This window comes from Haliaeetus leucocephalus, unplaced genomic scaffold, assembly GCF_000737465.1.
Source record: "Haliaeetus leucocephalus isolate CR32 unplaced genomic scaffold, Haliaeetus_leucocephalus-4.0 Scaffold93, whole genome shotgun sequence".
Classification (NCBI taxonomy): Eukaryota; Metazoa; Chordata; class Aves; order Accipitriformes; family Accipitridae; genus Haliaeetus; species Haliaeetus leucocephalus.
The window spans coordinates 1333640-1357086 of record NW_010972529.1 but is presented as its reverse complement, the minus strand read 5'-3'; the positions used below and the strand labels follow the sequence as shown (position 1 = coordinate 1357086).

At 38.0% G+C, this 23447-nt stretch overlaps 1 protein-coding gene across 9 annotated transcripts in view; it reads left to right on the top strand.

Moving 5' to 3' along the window:
* Positions 1–23447, top strand: part of BACH1 (BTB and CNC homology 1, basic leucine zipper transcription factor 1) — a 76510-nt gene that overhangs the window by 26696 nt on the left and 26367 nt on the right. For 2 of the 9 annotated variants that reach the window (XR_775490.1, XR_775491.1), the window contains exon 5: positions 368–460. Coding sequence is in view for 5 of the 9 variants with exons in the window: in XM_010585280.1 (XP_010583582.1) it covers positions 368–823 (456 nt within the window). In the remaining 4 variants the exon portion in view is untranslated. Of the gene's footprint in view, positions 1–367; positions 3896–11073; positions 11098–11539; positions 12664–20730; positions 23147–23447 lie in introns of those variants that run through there. The other 7 variants (XM_010585280.1, XM_010585279.1, XM_010585283.1 and 4 more) reach the window with 6 other exon arrangements.

Genomic DNA, 23447 nt, shown 5'->3' with positions numbered 1-23447 from the left:
AAACCAGTGGTAATGGCTTAAATGTTACCCTGTAGAATTAGTGTTTCAGGAATACTTGCAGTAAGTGAAGCTAGGTTTCATTTATTAAATAACTACAAATTACTTTTTGGCTGCCAGCACGAGTTTTGAAAAAGTTGTATGTCTGAAAAATCACTTCAAATAGCTGAGTTGATAACACTTCAAGAGAGGTTAGGATTGTCCTTTTGAGAGGCATTTGATTGTGTCAGTGTTTACCTTCTTATTGCCAAATGACTTCTCTCTCAGCAGACCAGATTATTTACAGTCTTGTTTTAGCTTTATTAGGAACATAACAAACTATAGGTTTTGTGTTAGAATGCAGACTAAAAGGCTATTTTTCTTCTTGCAGCAAAATGAGAAGGAGAACTTGCTGAAGGAAAGAAACCACATTTTGTCAACTCTGGGTGAGACGAAGCAGAATCTGACTGGACTTTGCCAGCAGGTGTGTAAGGAAGCAGCTTTGAGTCACGAGCAAATACAAATACTTGCAAAATATTCCTCCTCAGATTGTCCGCTTTCATTTTTATTCCCGGAGAGAGAACGAACGGCTCCATCTGAGCTTGCGATACCAGCGTGTATAAAGTTAGCAGATGGTCTTTCAGGTGTTACATCTACAAGCGAGCAGAGTTCTTGTTACCAGTGTGTGAAAAGTGTGTGTGATGCAACATATGATCAAGTACAAGAACTGCATCCAGTTTCTGTAAGAACATTAGAGAAAACTTCACTTGTGGAACAGTGTGGACAGAGCGGTGGTATCACAGACTTCTGTCAGCAAATGACTGACAAATGCACTACAGATGAGTGAATCAGTTCTCTTCCTATTGCCAGCCTCTCAACATTGCAACTAAAAGTGAGATCGAGCATTATTGTAAAGTAACTTAGTAAGTGAAAGAGAAGATGAAACTTCATCTTACAAAACTACATTGACAATGGCATGGTCATTATATTACTTGGCAAGCTTTGGGTTTGCTCTGTGTAGTTCTAGAGTGTAATTTGTATGTGTCAGCCCTGGAGCTTTTCCTGTGTGGTGATGCTAAGGAGAGTTCAGGAAAGTTGTTGGAAAGTATAAACTCTGTGCACAGATATTTATTTGTCAGAAAGCTTTCATTCGGGTATAGAGCAGCCTTCGCTCTGATTTATGCCACAGTACCTAATGCCACTCTGCATCTCAAGAAAAGCCTCCTAACAGGTGTTTATGCACAATGACTTCTATACATGGAATTCTTATCTCTTCAAGATTTATTTTTTCCTGGTAGACAAACCTTAGGGAACTTATATAGCTCTGTAAATGTTTATTTTGTAGATGGGTTAGGATGACATGACAGTATGAGGAGATTCTGGCAAGTGCTCTCTGGAACAGCTCATTGCTTCCTGCTGTTCCCATTCCTGTGCCAGAGCCAGCTTTTATTGAAATATATGCCTTTGTCTTAGCTCTCCAGTATGTAGTTAAGACAAGTGGAACAGCGGAGGTGCTGCAGCATACCGCTCTCTTCTCTAAATTTTGTGGGAGGAATAACAACATACTGGGAAATGCAGAAGTTTGAAATTGATGCAATTCTTTGATTAGTGTGCATTGGATCCTCTGGCATCTGAATGCCATATGCTTGTTAAAATTCATTGCTGTATTGTGACTTGTCCTAGCACCTTCAAGCTTGCTGCTGTTTGTGGTAAGTTGGAATCAAAGTATTGTGAAAGTTTTAAGGACAGATTTTTTTTGAGGTATTCAGGCACCAAATTTGTCGATTTCAGTGCCTGATTGCCTAAAGTAATCTACAAATGTATTTGTTCTCTGATCATTGGGACCAGTGAAGATCTATTTCAGAATTTTAGTCTTCAGGATACTTTTATGGCTAAACCGATAATACATTTTCAATGGCTTGTGCTATAAGCATAAACATATAGAAGCTATAATAAGGAAATGAGCTGGAGGGATTTCCTTTATTTACTTTGTGAAGGAGAAATTCAGCCACTAAAAATAATCCCCATTTTTTAGATTTTTACTTGGCAGTAGATGCATATTGTATGCCAACGATGCTTTGTTACTTACATGTTATTCTCACACCAGAACTAAGTATTGAACCTCACCACAGAAAACTTTGGTTTTGCTGGTTTACAAAACATGAAGAATCTTGTACAAGCCAGTGGAATTCTTCATTTCCTACCTCAGAGTGTATATTAGCTTTTTGTGTCTTTTGTGTGCATGTACAGTAGGCAGCAACTAAGCAAAGGACTGTTGTAAATACTGCTTTGCAGTTTTATCTTGCAGTGAGACAAAACTTGTTCTTGGCAAGGCTCTTCTCCCACCACCCCCCATAGGTAACATAGCATTAATAAATATATTAAGACTATTAAGCCACTTATTTAAAACAAACATTTAAAATTTGACAGATTTCAACAGTACTTCTCATAACCAGCACGTAATATAAGTGACTACACTACCTCACCTATGGGATTGAAAGTTGATTTAAATCTCTAGTGATATCCTTGGATTTTCATCATATATCATTACCTTTTTAAGGAGAAAATTTATGTTAATGGAGCATAGCTTGTATAAATCACAGTGCTTGCAGTAATTGAAATTCAGAAATAAATACTATATGGCAGACATCATGAGAGTTCTACTGCTTTGGGTATATTTTCAGATAATTGAGTTGAAATTCTTTTAAATGACTATCATTTATATATGTTGATCCTGTATATGTATTACTTGTGAAGCTCTCTGGGTTTTTTCTCCGGCGTCTGTATATGCCTGGTTAATTTAATACTGCCTCTCTTCTGTGCTGCCACCCTGGGCAGTGTTTTGCTCCTAAGTCTCCATTTTATTTAAAAAGCAAACCAACAAGAAACAATCAAAAACAAAACAGAAAGCCCCAAACCTCTGTACTGCCCATAAGCAATATCACTTTTAAAGCTGGTGATATTCTGCAATGACGTGGATAACGGCATTAAAGCATTGTCCTAATAGTACCCATACTCTGAAATGGAATTCCTTGGGTTAAATGTTTGTTACAAAGGCATGGAGCATGTATGTAGAGAATGACCGACTGGGAGCTTAAACATATCCAGTGGCCCAAACACCTGACACACTTCACTATAGATGTTGGAAAACCGGGTCAGTGGTTACCAAGTTCAGAGGCCAGAATATCTACCAAAGAGTTGTGCTCCACTGCTGCAGTCTGGTGATCAGCCAGGGTCTGAATTCCACCCAGCAAATGGTGCAGGGCTTCCAGCGCAGAAATCATCGCTATCATTGACATATGATAAAATTCATGTCATGTTTTTAAACCCATGATGAACTTGATGAAGTTTGAGGGTAGGTTTTTGCCTAACCAGCTGTGTCTAAATTTTTAAAATATTTATTTAACACAGTAGACCTACAAGTTGCATGTTGACTTCTATAGCCTATATCATCAACTTGCAAAAGTTAAGAATGAATGACAATTTTATGATACAGAATTCTCAGGTAAATGTTTTGGAGTTTGGGTTGTTTTGTTTTTTTTCAGTAAAGAAATACTCGATTTTGAAATTGTAAAATACTTTGTTAAAGCATGTTTTAAAATACTTTTGACGGACTATCTTAAAGCCATAAGAGTATGATGGCATACAGATTGTAAAATAAACAGATAATTACAACAGTTGATTTTGTATCTTTCATAATTCAGTATTTTCTAAGACTACAATAAAAACCACTATCCTTTCTACAAAGGCTTTTCTTTTTTTGTACAAATCTTTTGCAGTGAAAGTCTTTACTGGTGCATTATTCACTTATGTAGTACTACTAAAACATTTCTGAAAACAGTAGCAAAGTAGTCTATATAATTTATAAGTTCCTGAATAATACACACAGTAGCAAATATTACTGAGTTGGAATAAATTTCCTGTGAGTTTATTTGGCTTTTTTGTGTCCTCTTCTGTTTCAGTGAGCTTTCTTTTCTTGGGAACTTTGATATTGATTTATTTTTTTTAATTTTTTTAATTATTATTTTAAGGGAGAGAGGAGGTAGGTGGCTGATTAATGGGATATTGTAGGGTTTTGGGGTCTAGAAAAAATTTGGAGGTGATGATTCCCTGCATCACATAGATCAGTGCATGAGACTGAGGTTTATCAGGGGAAGTTGTAGTGATATGTATGTTTATTAAGCTTCTCAAGAAGTATCTTTGTAATTGTAGATCTGTTGGGTCCTTTTAAATAATGAGAAGGATTGCAGAAAAGTTACCCTCTGAGAAACTGCATTTATCCTAATCGCCGTCTGTACTTCTGAAACAGTAAACTGTAATACTGGATCTAGCCTTTTAGTATTGTGTTTTACCTTGCTCAAAAAGCTTTTCATTAGGAGTCTTCCTTCATTTAAACTTTTTGGAACCTGCGCATTTGACGCTGTTAAGTCTGAAGGTACTTGATCCCACCAGCAGACCCTTTGTTAAAAGTTAAAACGGGGAGTGTGGGGTGAAAATGCTGGAAAGCAAGGTCATTGATCATAAGGTTCAACTTGCTGCTTATAATTGATAAGGCAATAAAAGCTATCTCTTTCTCCAGGACAGTTTTGTTCTTTGAATTTGTAGTCACTTGGATTTAGTTAGCATGTTTTGCATTTCTTGACTTTAAGAACCAAGATGTTAGCTTGCACAAGAATGTTAGTGTGGTTCCTCTTTGAGGAAACTTAAAATCTTGATGCAGAAGTATGTGATATGTTTAAACTCCTCTTAATATTCAGCAAGAAAAAACGGCAATGAAAGCTGTAAAGTACATACGCCAGAGATCAGTACTGGACAATTAGTTCTGCCTCTGAGTCATTTTTAGGAAGTAAGAAATGAGGAACTGCTGATAATTGGCACCCTTTATGTGAGCTCTGGATTTTTATCTGAGTGTGACCAAGCTAAGTGAAACTTGCTTAAAGTGAAATAGCAAAATTTCTCTAGAAGTGGAAAAGAAGGTAAAAGCACCTGCTTTAACTGAAGCAGTTTTGGAACAAATTTCTATAATACTCTTCTGACAAAGCGTGAACAAAATAGTTGATCTTTACAGAGCAAAGTGAATATTGTTCCTTTTTTGGCACTGAAATAGAAGCTGGACCCTTATACCTGTTTGATATTCTATTGTTTGCATATCGATTTCTTCTTTGTTTTGTTTTTGTTCTTAAAAAGAATGAGCCTCAAAAGCACACAGCTGCAATTCACTAGCATGTATAAAGGAGCATTTTAATATTGGTACATTAAGACTTTCTACCAGTTGAATTTTTGTGGACAGAAGTAAAGGTAAAAAAGAAGGGAAAATGAACTGTTTTAGCAGAGGTTTGAATAAGAGAGACTTCATGAATATTGTAAAAGCCTATTTAAGCATGTGTTATGCTCTCCAGGCCTCTTAAATTTGTATACACTGCACTTCAGCTTTTTTATTACTATTTTTAATCTTTCTGAATTGCAAATATTAATCTGACAGATTGTGGACACTAGCAACCATTTTTTTCCCCCACCCTTAGATAACTGGGATGGGACAGGGAAAGCAGTGTTCACCTCAGAGATTGAAGCTTTAGAAATGAACAATATGTTTAAACAAACACTTCTGTTGCGAACAAGGTGATGTCTGAAGATCTAGGTAATGGCATTTGTTGCTGGGAAATGTTTTGTCTTTTTAGGTTTAAAATAAAGGTTTAAAACAGGTTTAAAAATAAAGAATGAGAAGTGCTTATTTTCCTGTTGAGGCAGGAAAGATTCAGGATAGAACTTGTCAGGAACGCATGCTAGAACCCAATTTTCTTCTAGTTTAGAGTAGAGAAGGTATTTTTTACTTTTCTATCCCTTCTCCACTGTTTTGAAGAAAAGTGGAAGAAATATTTGTAATAATGCTCATTCAGAATACAGTGTAGCTTTCTAATAATGGTATTAAAAAAAAAGTTTCATGTATACTAGGTATTGTAAGCACATGTACAAATAGTCTCTGTTCCAAGGAGATTTTGATTAAGGGATGTGAGGTATCCCAATAACAGGATTTGCAAAGTAGAATATAAACTATAAGCTCATTTTAGTTTTAGGATGTTGTTTTGACTTGCGACCTACAAAACACTTCATTAGATAGGCATTCTGGGCTATGAGGAGGGATAGCATGACTGTAGGAAGGTAAAACCAGCTTTAGACTATGACAACATAAATCTGTTTGGTGGTGGATTATATTGTCTAAATAGTAGGTTTACTTATTCTATAATATATTGCCAATATTGCCTCCCACTTAAAGATGCTATTACCAGCTAGTGTACTGAGCAGTAAATATTATGTGTATATATATATATAAAGAAAAATAATTTCCCTGAACTCATTAGAAATGCTAGTAGCTGCTAGACAGCGGGATTGACACACGTCATGGAGTACCTGGAGCATTCTTTAAGCTGTGCCATCCATATAGGAGTTAACGCATGTGTCATTGTTTTCCTGACTGCATTTGGATCTGGTTTTGAGAGGAAACTGAGGAGCAGGACAGCTGATACAATACTTCTTTCTGGCAATGTCAAGCAGAGGAGGCCACGTTGCATGGTCAATATTCACTAGGAAGTCTTGAGGTTATGCTTATAAAGTTCACTAGAAGCTGAATATACGCTTGTAGACAGTCTTGAACTGCAGTTATCAGATAAAAGTATTGTGTGTGTGTAGTGATTTCTTTCCCCTGTCAGCTGGTGAGAAGCTTTTCCTAGTGCTACAGCCGGTAAAGAGCTTCCAGCTTTCTATGTATCTATAGATGTATGAAAAATGAAGATACAGGTGAAAACTATCAATAAGTTTTTATAGGTTCTAGTAGTAATTTAAGACTTCGTGTATTTTGTGTATTTTTTGCTAATGAAAAACTGATTTATCAGTGATTTCATAGTGTTCCAAAGTTAGAAGGTCAAAATGAATGTATTTGTAATGCCAATAGAGGACATCAGAAAAGTGTCATCTGCTTTTGGGATTTCAGTTGGAACCAAATTAAACAAGCAACTTCTGTGTTTGTTCTCTCAGTTTTTTAATTAAAAGAACCCAAACAAACAAACAAACCACCACCAAAGGAAATAAAACCAGGCAGTGTCAGACTCTGGGAGACAGAAATTGGTAATTTACAGGATTTCCATATTAAAAAAAGACTTTTCCATTATTTTCTTAACAGGAAAACAGGTTTCTAGGTTTCCTTTCATGGAAATTTATCACAATTTTCACTTTTTAAAAACTCACATTTCTGCAAAAGGATATAAGTTTATGAAGAGCCCCTTTGAATACAGAAGAACCTTGATGCCTGAATAATTTGGGGTGCGAAGATTCTGTTTCTGTAACTTTTTTCTTCCAAGCTGCTAATACCTGCCTTGAAATTAAGGGCTAGTGAGGGTCTTGCCAGTGTAATATAGATTCCCAAATCTCTATTTCATACAGTTACGTAAAAACTTGATTTTTCAAGAGTGCTGATGTACTGGTGCTTTTTCTTTCATTTGTGCCCATGTTGTAGACAGATACCTTTTCATCAAAAAGATCTGTTGATCTGGGATGGGGGTGGTGGCGAGAACGGCAGCCAGCTACGACTTAGTCCAGCCCAGGACTCCTTACAGAGGTCTTGCTGATGCTTAAATAAGGCCCTCAGTCTTGCTCACTGAGCTGGAATGTGAGCACACAAATGTGGCTGTGCATCTCTCTCCATCGCTCATCTTTTTTCTACAAATCCTACCGATCCAGTGGCTGCTTTTGTAATTCGAACTGTGCAGTCTGTTTTCGTCTTTAAACTATAGATGGCAGCATCACACTGCGTCCTGCCTGCATTACTGCTGCTCAAAGTGAGAGCAACTAAATCGGCATTTCTTGGTTTAAAAAACCTGGAAAACTCGTGAAAAACTAAATTATTTTTTAAAAAATAAATTCACAAGATAGATTTCAACATCTAGCTTTTCAACCTGCAAATTAACACTCACCTTATTAATTTCAACAGATTAGTGATGCAACTGCAGCATAGTGATTACTGATGTTCTGTTGAATTCAGGTCTGAATTCCAAAAGCGTACATTCTGCCCGTAACTTTTCATTCTTGAAGTATATTTTATCTTAACGGACTTGAATTCAAGACAGAAATGAGAACAACGGTAAAAATAATTAACAAAATATTTCCCGATGCATCATGACTATACCTAAGTTGGAGAGTACGTTGAAATTTGCCTTGGGCCTCACCTAACAGCCTTTTAGCAACTTTTTAATATTTAATTTGCTATTAGTTCAAGGAGTTTACATTACATGTTTTCTGAAAGACGAGGGTTTTAAATTCTGTGCCAGCACTGGGCCTTTTAAATATAGACAGAAATAGATTATGGTTTAAAAATCAAGCTGCTATGTTCTAAATCATATGACTTTGCTTTAAGAAACTTGATCTAATAGCATCCATAGTTTGTGGTCAAGAAATTATGATCTTGCCAGTTTGTGCATACTGCGCAGCAAGGTACTGGGAGGTAATTTCCACAAACAAAGTAGGGGATGATTCTGTTCCCTCTTTCCCCCCTTCTTGGTGGACTCTCTTCTTCCTGGGTGCTATTCTGAAGAAGAAAAAGGCTGTTTTCAAGCAAGCCAAATGGTACGAGGTGATACCAAGTGTTTGGTATAAACAAACCAAGCTTTGGAAGAAAAGATTTGCTTTTATGCATTTTGCAGAGCATCAACTGCAGTTCTCAGTTGATGCCATGTAACGCTGCCCACAAAGAAAGGGGAAAGGAGAATTAGTTGAGATAAAATAGATGCCTACGTTTAATTATTTTGCTGAGAAACTATAGTAGTATCATTCACGCTGATGTCAGTATGCTAGGTTAAGCCTAAGAGTGTATATTGAAGAAGAAGAGGAAGTTACAAGCTAGTATTTCAGTCATAGGCTGAAGCTTTGTGTAGTTCTCAATTGCTTATATAGATAAAATACTTGAAAACTCAGGAACACACAGATGCTAACAGTAACTTCTCCCATATCCTTTTTTCCCACATCAGCTTCAAAAACCCAAAGTTGTTAGTTCATTTGTATATGGCAAAATTTTCTGCCATGATATTACCAAAAATAGTTAGCTTTTATATAACTCTTCCTATAGACACAATAATAAAGGAGCTTTTAGGGATATTAATTTGCTTGAAGAATAACAAGCAAAACTGGAAAACAGCTTTTTGTTTGAACAATATGTAGAAAAGTCTTTGTTCTTGATGTATTAAAATGCAAATATTAAAAGCAAGAATATACAGATGTCATAAAAAGAAAATCTGTATTTCAAAGCTGATATATTCCCCTATTAATTTACAGTTATGAGAAATTTCCAAGCATTTCAAATGCTTTTTCTTAGTAATGGAAAATGACCTGTGTATAATTCCCATCTCAAAAATAGCTTACAAAAATCCTTTGAGCTGTCAAAAATTATTTCTGCCCCATCTTAAAATCAAATGGTTATACTTCAGCCCAGAGAATATATTTAACACTGGACTATAAAACTCTGAAAATACAGCCTGAAACATTGATGAAACCAAGCAATAAAACAAGACAGGGTATTAATCCTTCTTTATTCTTTTCCTATTATGTTGATCTGAATATCTGGTATCTGATCCCAGAAATATTCTTTGTTGACTGTTTTACCCTCCGGAGCTCTTAATGGGGAAAAAATAAACTGGGGGGAGGGAGGCTCAATGCTGCAACTGAAGTGCTTGCCATGCGGTTGTTCCAATACTTTCAGAGATATTCTTATGGCTGAGATTTTGCTTGCTTGCTCACAAATTTAGGAAATCTATCAATCAAAAAAAAATGTTATGCCGAGAACCCAGCTGCTGTGCATTGTTGGGAGTTTGGGTTTGTTTCCCAAAGGAGCGGTGATTTGAGGCTGAGGCTTAGAGATCCAACAGCTGCTGTTTGGGGTTGGCATTTTGGCGTAACAACTTTTTGATGTGCAAATTCTTCCAGGGAAAATACCTCAGGGAGAAACATGATCTCACATACTGTTGCAGGAGGCATCGCATTGTCGAAATTGTTCATTCATAGCCATCTTCTACAGGTGGCCTATTGCTTGAAAATAGTCATGTCAGTGCTGAACGCATTGTAGCTATGTATGCTAAGTTCATATCTTAAAAAAACGATTCTTGGATTTTGTTCTCCCATTAGAAAACAAGTTGCAGCAGCTGGAGACATAGTCACTCCAGCTGATGCATTTATGAATACTTGCAAAAATACTTTAAAAGTCAAATTATTCATAAGCAATGGTGGTTTTAATTTTCCCTTTAAATCTCAAGTCAGACTGAGCAATGCTGATGAGTAAATTTGATGTCTTGGCACTGCAACTTCCTTTATGTTCAGAATCACTGATGGGATGCTGACAGAAGTCAGCTAGATCACAGACCTTGCTTCAATGTTGTGAGCTAGCTAACAAAGGAAAAAAAACAAAGAACACCCTTTGCACAAGTTTCCTGATTTTCTAGTGTCCTTTTTGCCTTTCTCTTCCTCCCAATTTGTGACTAGTCATACAAAAGTAGAATCCTAATCCTATGTGTGCTGCAGGACCATCATCCTGCAGCATCAACCAGTCAAGCCCATGAATTAGTAGGATCCAGGCCAATACTCTCCTCTCTGTTCACCAGAATGTGACTTACGATTTATTTTTTTTACAAATCAGAAAACTATTTTGCAAGACTTAAGAGAAGTCTTGTGCTTTTGCTGATTTTCTTCTGCTATTTTTATCCCCTTCAAAACTTATTTTGTGCTATTCAGATAGGAAGTAAAACACATGAAAAAGTGATGTAATATTAGTTATGACTCATCCCACACAATTTTTAAAATGGTGGCTTAATCATTTCAGGTTTTTACAACTGTAACCCTAAACTGTAAATTAGGCTAGGTATGGTACATTACTATTTTTTACTAAATGGTGGTCATCAAAATAAGTGCTTTTGTGTTATGTTCCATTATTCCCACTGTCTTCAGCATTAACACTGAGCAGTCGGGGATCTAAATGGATAAACTACTGTGGCAGGGCAAATCGTGTGTGTAGCTCAAGAGCTACAGCTTCAGCATCCCCAGCCTTTACCTCCTCCACAGATAATCTGAAGCAGCGAAGCCAGCAGTCGTCGCTGTGGCCAAAATTCACGGGCTTCTTTGAAATCCCTCTGCTTGTTGAGGCCAGATCTGCTCTGTAATGGCATGGAGTTGTTGTCACCTCTCACCTGGTCCCCTGGTGCACACGATGGGTGGGTTTCAGCTCTCTTCTGTCGAAGGATGCTAGCATGGAAATCATAAAGTCAGGTAGTTTCTTCAGCTCTGCTCTGAGGCTTGACCTGTCTCATGCCTAAGTAGTGTAAGGTGGCTGCAATATCAGTGGGTCTGGCAGTAGGGCACAAAAATGGAGGTTATAACAAGCTTCGTAACAAAATTGCAAAATGAGTATGAAGACGAACTGAAGCATCCTGCTAGCTGGCAAGGATTCCTGTTGTTGAGATATACTGAATGAACTAAGGCTAGCATGAAAAGCTCAGTGGATACGCTTTCAAATTCTGTGTTCTTCCAGGGGTGAAGAAACTCAGAGGAACGGGGCTCACTCTCAGGACAGTAATTGCAATAAGTGGTTTGATTGCTGCACAGAAATATCCCTATCTGACTAGATGCCTAGTAAACTCCAAGGTAAACTACCTGTGATTGTGATTAATTTTGCTGGTGCCATCAGTGATGCTGGCAGAGGGATTTGGTTGCCTAAAGGTAGGTGTTCAGTACCATTTTAGGTATGTGGATCTCCCATATGTCGTATCTGTTAGGCTCATGTGATGTCTTATATACCTGATGGCACTTACTACTACACTTGAAGTGGAGGCATGATTAAAAGAAGGGTTGTTATAGCACTGGACGTCAAAGCACCCTTTAGACATTGCAACGGAAAGCCACTAGTCAACCTAGCAAAATTGGGAAAGATAACTTTAAATGATGGTACTGAAAGCCTTGGCAGCTCTCCAGCTTCACTCAGGGAAGGCTGGAAGTGGATGTAGGTAGTATAGTTTAAGGGCTTGGTGCTGTTTCTCCCTGAAGACTTCTCATTCCAGGAATCAGATTAACTTGGGCAATGGGAACTTCAGATTAAACGACGACATTTTAAAGCACTGGACAACAAAGCACCCTTTATGTATTAGAAGAAAGCCAATAGCTAACCAAGCAAAATTGGGAATTATCATACTGGTGAAACAAATAGGCAGGAAACCTACTCACTGCAGTCAGTAAATAAATCAGAAGAATCAAAACAAGTTTGTGAGGGGAAACAAGAATTCTTAATTCAGGAAAAATGAATAAGGAAATAAGGTTGAAAATAGGGGAACCTACAAAATGCAAAAAGGAAGTAGTTCTTGTGTTGTATAATTTGACATGGATCATTTTGGTGTTGCATTTTAAAGGCTATTGTAAAGCTAGCTTTGAAACCAGACTTCTTGCCTATCCAGATGGTGAGCTTGGAAGCAGGCCTCAGTAGCTACTGGATGGTGCTTTCATCCAAGTGCACATCCACAGCTCTGATAAGTTAGTACACCCGTAGTCCAGCATCAGGCCAAATGGAATTGATGGGCACATCCAGACAGCCCATAGACATCTGTGTTAGTTGGATGAGGTAAGTGGGTGTCGTGGTTTAACCCCAGCCAGCAGCTAAGCACCACGCAGCTGCTCACTCACTTCCCCCCCACCCAGTGGGATGGGGGAGAAAATCGGGAAGAGAAGTAAAACTCGTGGATTGAGATAAGAACGGTTTAATAGAACAGAAAAGAAGAAACTAATAATGGTAATGATAACACTAATAAAATGACAACAGTAATAATAAAAGGATTGGAATTTACAAATGATGCGCAGGGCAATTTCTCACCACCCGCTGATCAACGCCCAGTTAGTCCCCGAGCAGCGATCCCCCCAGGCCAACTTTGCCCAGTTTATATATTGGGCATGATGTCACATGGTATGGAATACCCTGTTGGCCAGTTTGGGTCAGGTGCCCTGGCTCTGTCCTGTGCCAACTTCTTGTGCCCCTCCAGCTTTCTCGCTGGCTGGGCATGAGAAGCTGAAAAGTCCTTGAGTTTAGACTAAACACTACTTAGCAACAACTGCAAACATCAGTGTTATCAACATTCTTCTCATACTGAACTCAAAACATAGCACCATACCAGCTACTAGGAAGACAGTTAACTCCATCCCAGCTGAAACCAGGACAGTGGGCACTTCTAGTCACCCTGTGACTGTTCTTCAAAAGCCTTCTTGGCATAGCTAGAAAAACCAAAAGAAAATCTGAAAAATCATAGGTAATTTAGTTTAGTTAAAGCTTTATTCATTATAGTAACTGTGAGCTTCAAATATTTTGAAGGTATTAGACAATGGAATAAAACCTAATGTGAAGAGCAGATTAAGTCTCCTGGCTTTACATTTCTCAGATGTTCTTCAAATAAATCTATATTGAATTGAACACTTAAAAAGTAGAGTCTTCTTCCAGTTGGGCATTTTGGATAGCAGGTTAATGTTACTAGTTGTTTCAAATGTTAGCAAATGGATTTTAACAACAGTGTTGCAGAAACAGTAAATATTTGCCCCATTGTATATATTAGTAAACTAAGCCTATAAGCAGGCTGTTCCAGTACTTGAGGCTGCTCTAGTGTCCAGACAGTGCTCGTATATCTAACATACCTTAAAGATTGTCAGCTGGGCCTGGAAGCTGTGCTGCAGCTCTAAGTTTGACCCTCACCATCCCTATCTGCAAGGTTCTTGGCTGAATTTGAGCATAGCAAGACTGTGGGGAGCAATCCCATGGTTCAGTTCTTGACTTCCTCCTACTACTCTCTGTTGGCTGTGCATAGCATCATGTCTAGAGGAAGAAACAAAAATAAAAAAAAAATTATAATAATTTGATCTATTTTAATGTAGACTTTCAGATAGGAAATAGGTAGAGAGAAGGAAAGTTCATACAGTCATTTGAAATGGGTGAGTCCAATCCTTTAGTCTAACTGTAAATATCACTGAAAGCCTAATTCAAAGAGTTATTTGGTTTGAAGTTAAAAGGGAGTGGAACAAAGATATGTTTTCTCACTCTTTCCCCCTTCCTCTTTGTAACGAAACCTATATGGAAGTGTAGATGACAGCCACAGCCAGGAAGAATCACCTAATATTGAATATGTTTGTAATAGTAGAACTCGAATCCAAGAAAATGTCTTGTTTCAGAAGTTGAAGGTGAAAGACTCCTGCCAATTCTGACCGAGGAGAAAGGAAGGGGGTGACTGACGTTAGGCTGGTTTCTTGGTGGCTGGCACTTTCTTTTCTTTCTCCATCAAGTTTCAGGTGACCAGTCTGTTTTACTTGAGCACACTGCAGAAATTGCATGTGTTTGCAACGACTTGTGTATGTGCAGCCACTGATTTATTGTTTTTTAATATTGTATTTTGTGTGAGTGTAATGACGCTGAGAAAAAGTTACTAAAAATTTGGCATGACAAGCTATACTTTTCATCTGAATTAAGAAAAAAACCAGTAGGTAAGTAACAGCGTCCAAACAGCTAATAAATAAAAAACTTTTAATAGCAGCTGTTGTTTGGTCCTATTTGGGACTGCCTGATCACATGATGGTTTACTGACTTCACTGATAATGCTTCTAGAAATCATAAGAAGGATGTGGAAACACTTCTGAATATTTACAGAACACTTCAACTTCTTAATTTCTCACATAGTCAAACAGCAATTGTAACTTCTAAAAAGCTGAACGACCAACTTCTGTTTTTGCTGAATTCTTTTTCCATTCCAATATTAAACTTGAGGATTAAAGATTTTCCTTGTTGTTCACAGTAGTTTTTCTTGTTTCTTTCAAAGACCAAGATTTGTGACAGGAGCCACTACAAGAAAAAATAAATCTTACAATTTTGGTGAGAGTAATAGACCTCTTGCTAAATATGGAGATTATTAAGTGGAGCTGTATATGCTTTCATTAGGGAAGGCGGTGGAGAAAGATCTTACCTGCGTTGGTCAAGGTTGTTTCTAAAAAGTTTCTTAATCCTGAGCTATCTTCCTCAAGGGAGGGAGGAAGATCTCATCTTAACCCTTGGATTATATGAATAACATTTACACTTGACATTACACTTAAAAATGCCCTGCATAAAAATAATGTCAGAAGCTATACTGGAAACATTCTTTTTATTCACTGAGGAATTTTTTCCTGTATTTATTTCCTGGTCTGTATAGAAAATGTCTTTTTCTTTTTGAACTTTCCCTTCTTCTCTAAATAAAACCCCAGATAATTTTTGCTATTCTATCCAGCCGTATGTGCTCTTTAAGGAAAGAATCCAGATTAAGAAAAGTTTAATTCTAGTTCACTGGCATCAAACTAAGTTGAAAATAGTTCAAAACTCTTACTGAACTTCAGGAAATGACTTTTCCATAGACTTTGCCTCTATTTAAGTATTTTGAATAATTCAGGAACAGATAAACCAGGATAACCATCACTAACAATAAAGGACTATGATGGAAAATGCAAGGAATTTAAAATGAATTGTGAAATCAAGATTGCTCTTCTAATGCAGCTGATTAAGATTTTCATGACATTAAATGACTTCAGCTCAGCTACATGCAGTGAAAATCAACAACTGTTTTGTCAGACAACTCAGATGCGTGGAGTTATCTATACAAGACAGGGAACTTGACGTAGGGGGAATAAATGAAGTTCACAAAAGAAGAGAGGTGACTTGCCCTTTTATCCCATATCTCTCCTGCAATTAGCAATGCCTGGTATGCGCTTGCTTTTGGACTTATTAAATCACCTGTACCACAATGATCCTTCTCCTCATGCCAAGTCTGAGACAAAACCCTGGAGTGGGGCCGTCTTGCTGTGGCAAAGTGAGATGGATTACTAGTTTGGTCACAGGGAAGAGCAGCCGGGTGGCCTCGGAAGCCTCTAGCCTTCTGCCCAAAGGACTTGGGTCCAGGGTCTTTACTCTGCCTCTTCAAACACTCTGGCACTGGAGGTTGCATGGGTGGTCCAGGTGACTAGAAACACCTGGAAAGAGGAAAGGAGCACCTTGTGATGCCTTGCATGTTTGCTGAAGTGCTGGTTCAAAGTCCTCTGTTAGTTCCCATAAGACCCCGCTGTGAGGTCCCTGCAGCTGGGGCCATCTAAGGTGCCCTGACTTAACGCCACCAAGCTCTTTTTCAAATACTAAAGAGGTTTAAAGGGGTCGCTGTATGCATTTCTCATTTAAAAAAACTCCCTACCGCAAAGAATTTACAATAAACCCAGCCATGTTTGGTAGAAGTATCCTCACAGGTTTATTTTTTACCAGTAAAGACAATTCCTAGCTTTGTACAAAGCATTTTGTTGACTCACTCTTGTCTTGCATATTGTGTGTTATTAAACCTGAGCAGGCACTGAAGCCTGTAGATGTCTCACATGTTCTAGGGGGAAAGGAAATCTGAATATAGCCTCCTGCTTCAGTGAGGAATCTGGCCAAAACAGAATTATTTTCCCATCACATTAACAATGTTTTAGAAGAAACACATGCAGAGATTCTGATGGATTTTAATTCTTCACTGAACAGAGAGAAGAGTCCCGACTCTTCTCTGTCAGAGAATATTTATGTACTTTCCCTTTTGTCCTAAGACCTTCCTACAGGTTTGAAATTACTCTCACTTGCTATTACCGTGAGAAGGAGAAGGAAAAGGGGAAGCAAACAGCTGTCTACCAGAGGCAGGTCAGGGTCCTCTAATCTTCCATTTTATACATACAAGATTAAAGATCTGCTTTGAGTTTTGATTAAGAATGCAAAGTTAAAAGATTAAATACCAGCAAGCCAAATTAAAGAGGTTTAAGTCAATCTCAGAACTCATCAAAGTACCAAATTTTTAAGCTGTCATTACAACACAGGATTAGTGCAAAGCTTCCCTGAACCCTGATTTGATGTCCTTCAGTCAACAATGTTATTCTCCCTGCAGTTTTGTGCTCTCGGCATAAAACCAGCTATTGTCTTGTCTTTAGAGCTCATTTCACCTAGATCCTTCTTTGACTTTTTCTTTTTTTATACTCATGTCCCAGTTAATCTAGGAACCCTACATTTTTTTGTGACCTGCAGTTTATACTCCAGCAGAATGTACTGGTCTGTATTATGCACTGTCACGAAATGCATTAAAGCTTAGTAAATGTGGCTGGTTTAGAAAAAAGGTCTTAGTCACTCGGATAATTATAGACTATTCCTATGAGTCCCAAGAAGTAAATATGTCCCACTTCCTTTGTACATTTCAGCTGATTGATTCCAAAGATCCAGGAGGAAGGAAAATGTAATGAGTAACTAGAATTAGATGAGGCTAATATGGTTGTCACCATCGGCTATCTGAAAATGAGTTTTAGAAGTCCATAATTGATCTTCACTTCTTTTTGGAACCATGAATCATTTCAGCTGAAATTAGTGAAAACCTGAGACAGGGAGGGCGGAAGTCTGGAGAGTGATTATACCCAGGAATCTGCTAATGCAAATAACTACTTTGGTAATAAATTTTACAAACTGTCATAAATGTTATTTAAAGCTCATGCTGTAATGCATTAAAGTAAATGTTCCCCTGGTTTTCAGTATAATAAATTAGGTCCTTTCCATTTTTTATTTATAGAATTTGGGATGTCTCAGCTACATTAAGATTATGCTTTCCAGGATTGTAACCACAAAAGATAACTTAATAACGTTACTAAATGCTGTACTAATTAAAGCTGTAATATGAAGTTATTCCCTCTTGTGAGATAGTATGTCAAGTGATCTATTCCAAAATTTTCATCTTAAGACTTACAATTTTTTGCAAGAGTTAAGAACAACAATGCAGCTTTTTGAATCCACATTTTAACTTTCCTATATACTTTTGCAGAATGTCTTATCCAAAACATCAAAATTATATGCTAAATTACATCTTTTTTTGAAAAAGGCAAATTAAAAATTTTGTTAATATTGAAATATAGTATCTTCATTTGTATATTAATAAGGACTCTCCCCTATCTGCTCTGTAACTTGTGATCATTTCTAAGGCTCTTGCCTTTATTAAGGGACACTGAAAAATACTGCTATACAAGTTATGTGAACATACTATACTGTTGTCAGTACCTAGTATCTTTCAGAAATATTCTTCAGAATGGTGGAAGACAAGGGATAAATTCCTGGGCTTTGAAAAAAAGTTAATTTTTCTCCTTGTAATAGTTTTCCACCATCTTTTTGGAAACTGCCTACTGAACTCATTTGTTTTGGACATACTGCATACAACCTGAAAATGCTTTTATTCACCAAATAAAATTCACATTAGCTAGGTTTTCTGAAAGAACTTAATATGTGCCTTTTCAGTAAAGATGGTGAAAAATGAATGCAGAAGTACAAGGAGAATCATGAAGGAGGGAAAACAGTCATTGCTTATGAATTTCTTGGCATCCTGCTCCTGGCAGACTTACAGTTATTTTATATCTGAATTTCCCCTGGTCATGGTTTCACTTACTGGTATTCAAGTTACAGACAGAAATGGAAATGGGAGAATGTGATTTCCAACCCACAACAATCATGGCAGGTAAGGCATTCACAACAAACTCCATCTCCTGAAAATTATACTGGCAAATTCATCTCAGGGGTAAGCAGATAAAGGGCAGAGTTTGGGTAAATTTATTCACGGCCTGGTAAAGCTGGGATGCAGCTGACTCCTACCATTTTGTGCAAATTTGTTCCTGCCATTTGGTGGACTTTTTCTTTTTCAAAATGTAGAGTGTAGGAACAGTGATACTGCCTGTCTGTGGGCCCATCTGGCTGTGGGTGCACTTTCTGACAGTGGCAAAATCACTTTGGACAAAAACAGTGTCATCCTTCCCCTGTTATTTCCTCCCAGTGATCTGCAGGCTCTGGGTTTCCTGAGCCCAAGATTGCGTTTGAATTTTTCTCTTTAATGGTTTAGTGTTCCTTTTGTTTTTCAGACAAAGTGTACACTTGACATGCTAGTGAGTGTCACTGTTGAAGTACACCCCCCCCCCCAAAAAAATTCCTCTTGTTTTGCTTTTAAATCTTCTGCCTGACCAATTCTTCTGATACCCTAAAGTGTTCATATTATGAAAAAGGAAGAATAACAGGTTTCTTATTCACATTTTGCATTTTGTCACTCTTCACTTTACCTCCTAAGTTCTGCTGTGTATTCATTTTCAGATATGGTAATCAGAACTGCATACCTTGTTTAAGATGTGTATTTATAGATCAGTAAAGAAAGCTTTCTGTTTTATTCTCTATTCCTAATCTTTTCTAACCTTCTGTTCATTGTTTTGACCACCACTGAGCACAGAGCTATTTCCAAAAACCTATTCACTATGGGTCTGGATTTTTTTTCTTAGTGATACACAGCTAGTTTAGAGCTCATTAGTGTGTATGGTTAATTAAGGTTGTTTTTCCCTGTATGCATCACTGTGCTTTAAGAACATTGAATTTAATCTGCCTATTTTACAATCCAGCTGCTCAGTCTCCTTCTGCAACTCTTCATAGTCCATTTTATCTTTTTACTGTGCTGAATTATTATCATCAGCAATCTTTATCCTATAGTTCACTTTCTTTTCCAGATAATTTATGAGTGTGTTGAATACAGAGGTGGCTTCTCTCTCATCTGTAAAGGGACCCATGTGGCAACTTCCTTTATGGTGAAGGCTACTAATGTATTCCTGCCTTTTATTTCCCATCTCTTAACCTCATATTAATCCATAAGAGGACCAATTTCTTACAAAGAGCTTTGTTCAGGTAGTATTACACAAACCCATTTTGGAACCCCAAATACAGTTCACTCACAGCCACATGTGTGGCAACCCTTTGAGGAACTCTAACAGGTTTGTAACTTCCCTGCTCTGGTCATACCGCCCCTTCTCATCATACCACTAAAGTTTCTTTTAATTCTTCCCCTGTAACAATCTCAACCAATCCGGTCTGTACAGGTAGCAGGATTACTAAACTGCAGTTCCTTACATCTTCCCATAGCTCTTTTCAGAGGTTGTCATCACTCTCCTTTTCTCTGATGCTCATGCGGTAGGAGACACACCACACTTAACTACTTCAAGAATTAATATTTGAGATCCTTAAGACCTCAGCAAAAACTGTCTTGTCCTCATGAATTGTTACTGTTTGTTTTATCTATTTATTCTACAACTTTTCTACTGATGCTTCTATTTAGCATCTTCGCAAGCTGACTTTATGGCTAGAAGCCGAAGCAGGCGACTCAACTCTTCCCGTGATGAAAATAGATGTAAAGAATTGATCTAGCGTTTCTGCTCTGGCTTTAACTTCCTGGTGTGTTTTTCTTACATCTGTTTCATTTCTAGGCTCTCCAGGCTGGTTGATTTTCCAGATACGAAAAGTCTGAAAAAATTTCAAAAAAATTGTCTGCAGTGTTTTTCTTATTATGGCTTTATATTTAACTAGCTAAAGTTAATGCTCTTCTCTATTTTCCTTGTTTGGACATGGCTTCCACTTCTGGAAGGATGCCTTTTTACTATTAATAACTTTCTTTATTCTGTTGCTTGACCACACCAGCATTTTCAGGAATCATTTCAGAGTCATTTTTGATACACAGTATGCTTATATTCGAAGTCTCTGATATACTGTCTTCATATACTCTTAAATCACCTGCAAGCATTTAGGCCCTTTAGGTGCTGCTTTTAGTTTTACATCTGTTTGACTTGTCATTTCAAATGCATTCTTTTCTTTATCAGGCCTGTATCATTGCAGCATGAACAGATAGAAATTTTACGTAGCAACTGAAACAAGCAGATGAACAAATGCCAGAAAATCAGTCTGGGTGAGGTTAAACTCTCAACTTTTGGCAAGATCCTGATCACATCAGGATTAGGTCCTGCCTGTTACCAGCAACACATGTTCAATACACTCTGATACGGCTGTCATGGTGAGTGATGAAGAAACACCGGTGTGCCTCTCTCCAGAGAAACAGCTGGACTCCTGGCGTGTTGGCCTGCTGAAGGGAAAGTTGCCTTCTAAAAAGGGTGTTCAGAGGTTGGGGTTTATCTGACCATACCTTGCTATCCATCCTTACTCAGCTGAGGAATCAATTCAGAACAAGCAAGACCTGAGATGGTCTCTGTATTTCTGCTCTAAAATCTTTACTGTATCAATGGGTAGAGACTGAGGAATCCTGCAGTTCCTTCAGAGACTGGAGTCACCAGATGTCTCTGCTTAACTGTATTGGTTGTCCCTGAACAACCAACATCACCACTGTGACTTGGCCTGCCCAGTTCCAGCCCCACTCCAACCACACATCTCTTTGGCTCAGCCCTAACCCTAATTAACCCTAACCCTACTTTCTGTCTCAGGCTAGGACTAAGACCCCACCTCTGGTCCACACCACAGTGTCCTTTCAGCGCCAGTGTGACAAGGACATTCAATTTATCATCTGACAATTAAGGTAAATCATTGAGAGGCACCAGAGGAAACAAGCTACAATTAAAAGCTAATTGAGAAAAGAATAGCACAAATTGGCTGGTCATCCCTGAGCCTTGCTTGTAAGGATCAAAAGTGGGAATGGCTCCCACATGAGTAGTGGGCAAGGAGGCCCCACGATGACGTTACAGATGTCCTACAGGATGATGACTAGCACGGGGAGGTCAGAGACTGTTCAACATCTTTTCTGTGGGCCATCAAATGAAGCTAGCAGGGAGCAAGTTCAAAACAAACAAGAGGTGGGTCTCCACTTAATGGATGGCTTGGTCTTCTTGTTCAAATGTTATGTATAGGTGCTAAAATGTTACACAGGCTGAAAGAGAGCGTGGACAAGTGCTTGAAAAAGTAACTCACTGTGGAAGTCTACTGTATAACCGCATCTAGATTGGGAAGTTTCTTAGCTTCAAGTAATGGGAGGGAGTTTATTGAGAGCTTATTAGGAGAAGCATCATGTATGTTTGTGCACTCTTCTCCCCAGCATCTGCTTATGGCCACCGTTGGAGACAATATATTTTATGGGCTCTTGGTCTGACGCTGTGTAGCTGCTTTTATGTTCTTACTGTTTCTGGTGTAGACATGCCATGTTGTGTGTAGGAAATTTATCATGACGTTACTTCCTCACAATTAACAATGTGGCTTTGTCTCATTATTTCAAAACAGAGGAGATGCTGCTAAGGCTAAGGCATAACCATGAACAGTGCCATAAGGCTGTGTCAGTTGATGCTCAACACTGAGGGGTAGCTGGAGGCTCAGTTTTATCCTGAGTATTCTGAGGCAGAAAAAGTGCTGCAGTGTGGTCCATGGTCTCCTGTGTGTTTGAACTTAAGAATAAAATAAATCGATTAATTTGAATTAAAAAAAAAAAAGTAGGATCATAGTTATCATGTCTATTCAGAAATTACTATAATTTATATAGCTCTCTTCATTCACACATGTGGATGCTTCTGACTGATAGTAATTTGCATGTTGTTTTGAAATCCGTATGTGTGAGCTTTACATGTTACATTGGGTTGTCACAAAGCTTCGTCTACAATACGGACTATGAAGACACAAAAATTACAGGTTACATTTCTGAAGAATAAACTTGGACAGTGGATGTCAGAGTCAAATACTCTCTGCCCAGGTTCTTTTAGATATTCCAAATGAAGAGAGTTTTATATCAAATTTACTTATTATCAAATTTTATTTATTGCCAAATTTACTTAATGTTAAATTACTTATTTGGTTTATTTGGTGTTATATGGGATTTTAGTTTAGCAGAGTGATACAGCAATGTACTGAAATCACAACAGAAGCATAACATAGCAATTGCAATACACAGCTGAATCACAATACAAACGTGATTCCCATTACCAGTCTCTCTATGCTTACTGGCATCACACTGGGCATCCCTGGACACTGGGAAGGAATACATGGGTTGAAGCCAGCTCAAATCATTGTCCTCTTCAAACGTGCTTTATTAGTTGTCCAGTTTTTATACTGTCTGTTGGGCTGAGCCATGTACGCGCTCCCTGCCCCACGCTGGACTGGCTGGCTGAGGAAGTCATTGCTCTTTGTTAATTGTCTCAGGGACCCTAATGACTCACTGGTGCAGTTGTCTTACCTAAGACCGAGGTTGCCCTCCAGTCTTCCTGATGTTGAGATAAGTTTAGCCTTCTTTGTGATACATTATTCCTGAGCTCATTGTTGGGTTGAGGGGAGGGGGTGTGTGTTTGTTTTTGTTTTTGTTTTTTTTTCCCTTCCCTGAGCTCTCCTCCACTGTGGGCTTGGCCACAGTGGGCCAGTGGAGCAATGAAAGAAAAGACTTTGAGTTCCTTCTTCAAAAAGCAGTTTACAAGTGTAGTTCTTATTAGTCTATTTTTAATGTTAGAAAAACATATTAGAATTAAGCTTTTTGTTATACTGAATTATTTTAATAATTGCACGATACATGCATTTCAGCTGTTGCATTGTGCTAGTTCTTTCAAGTACATTA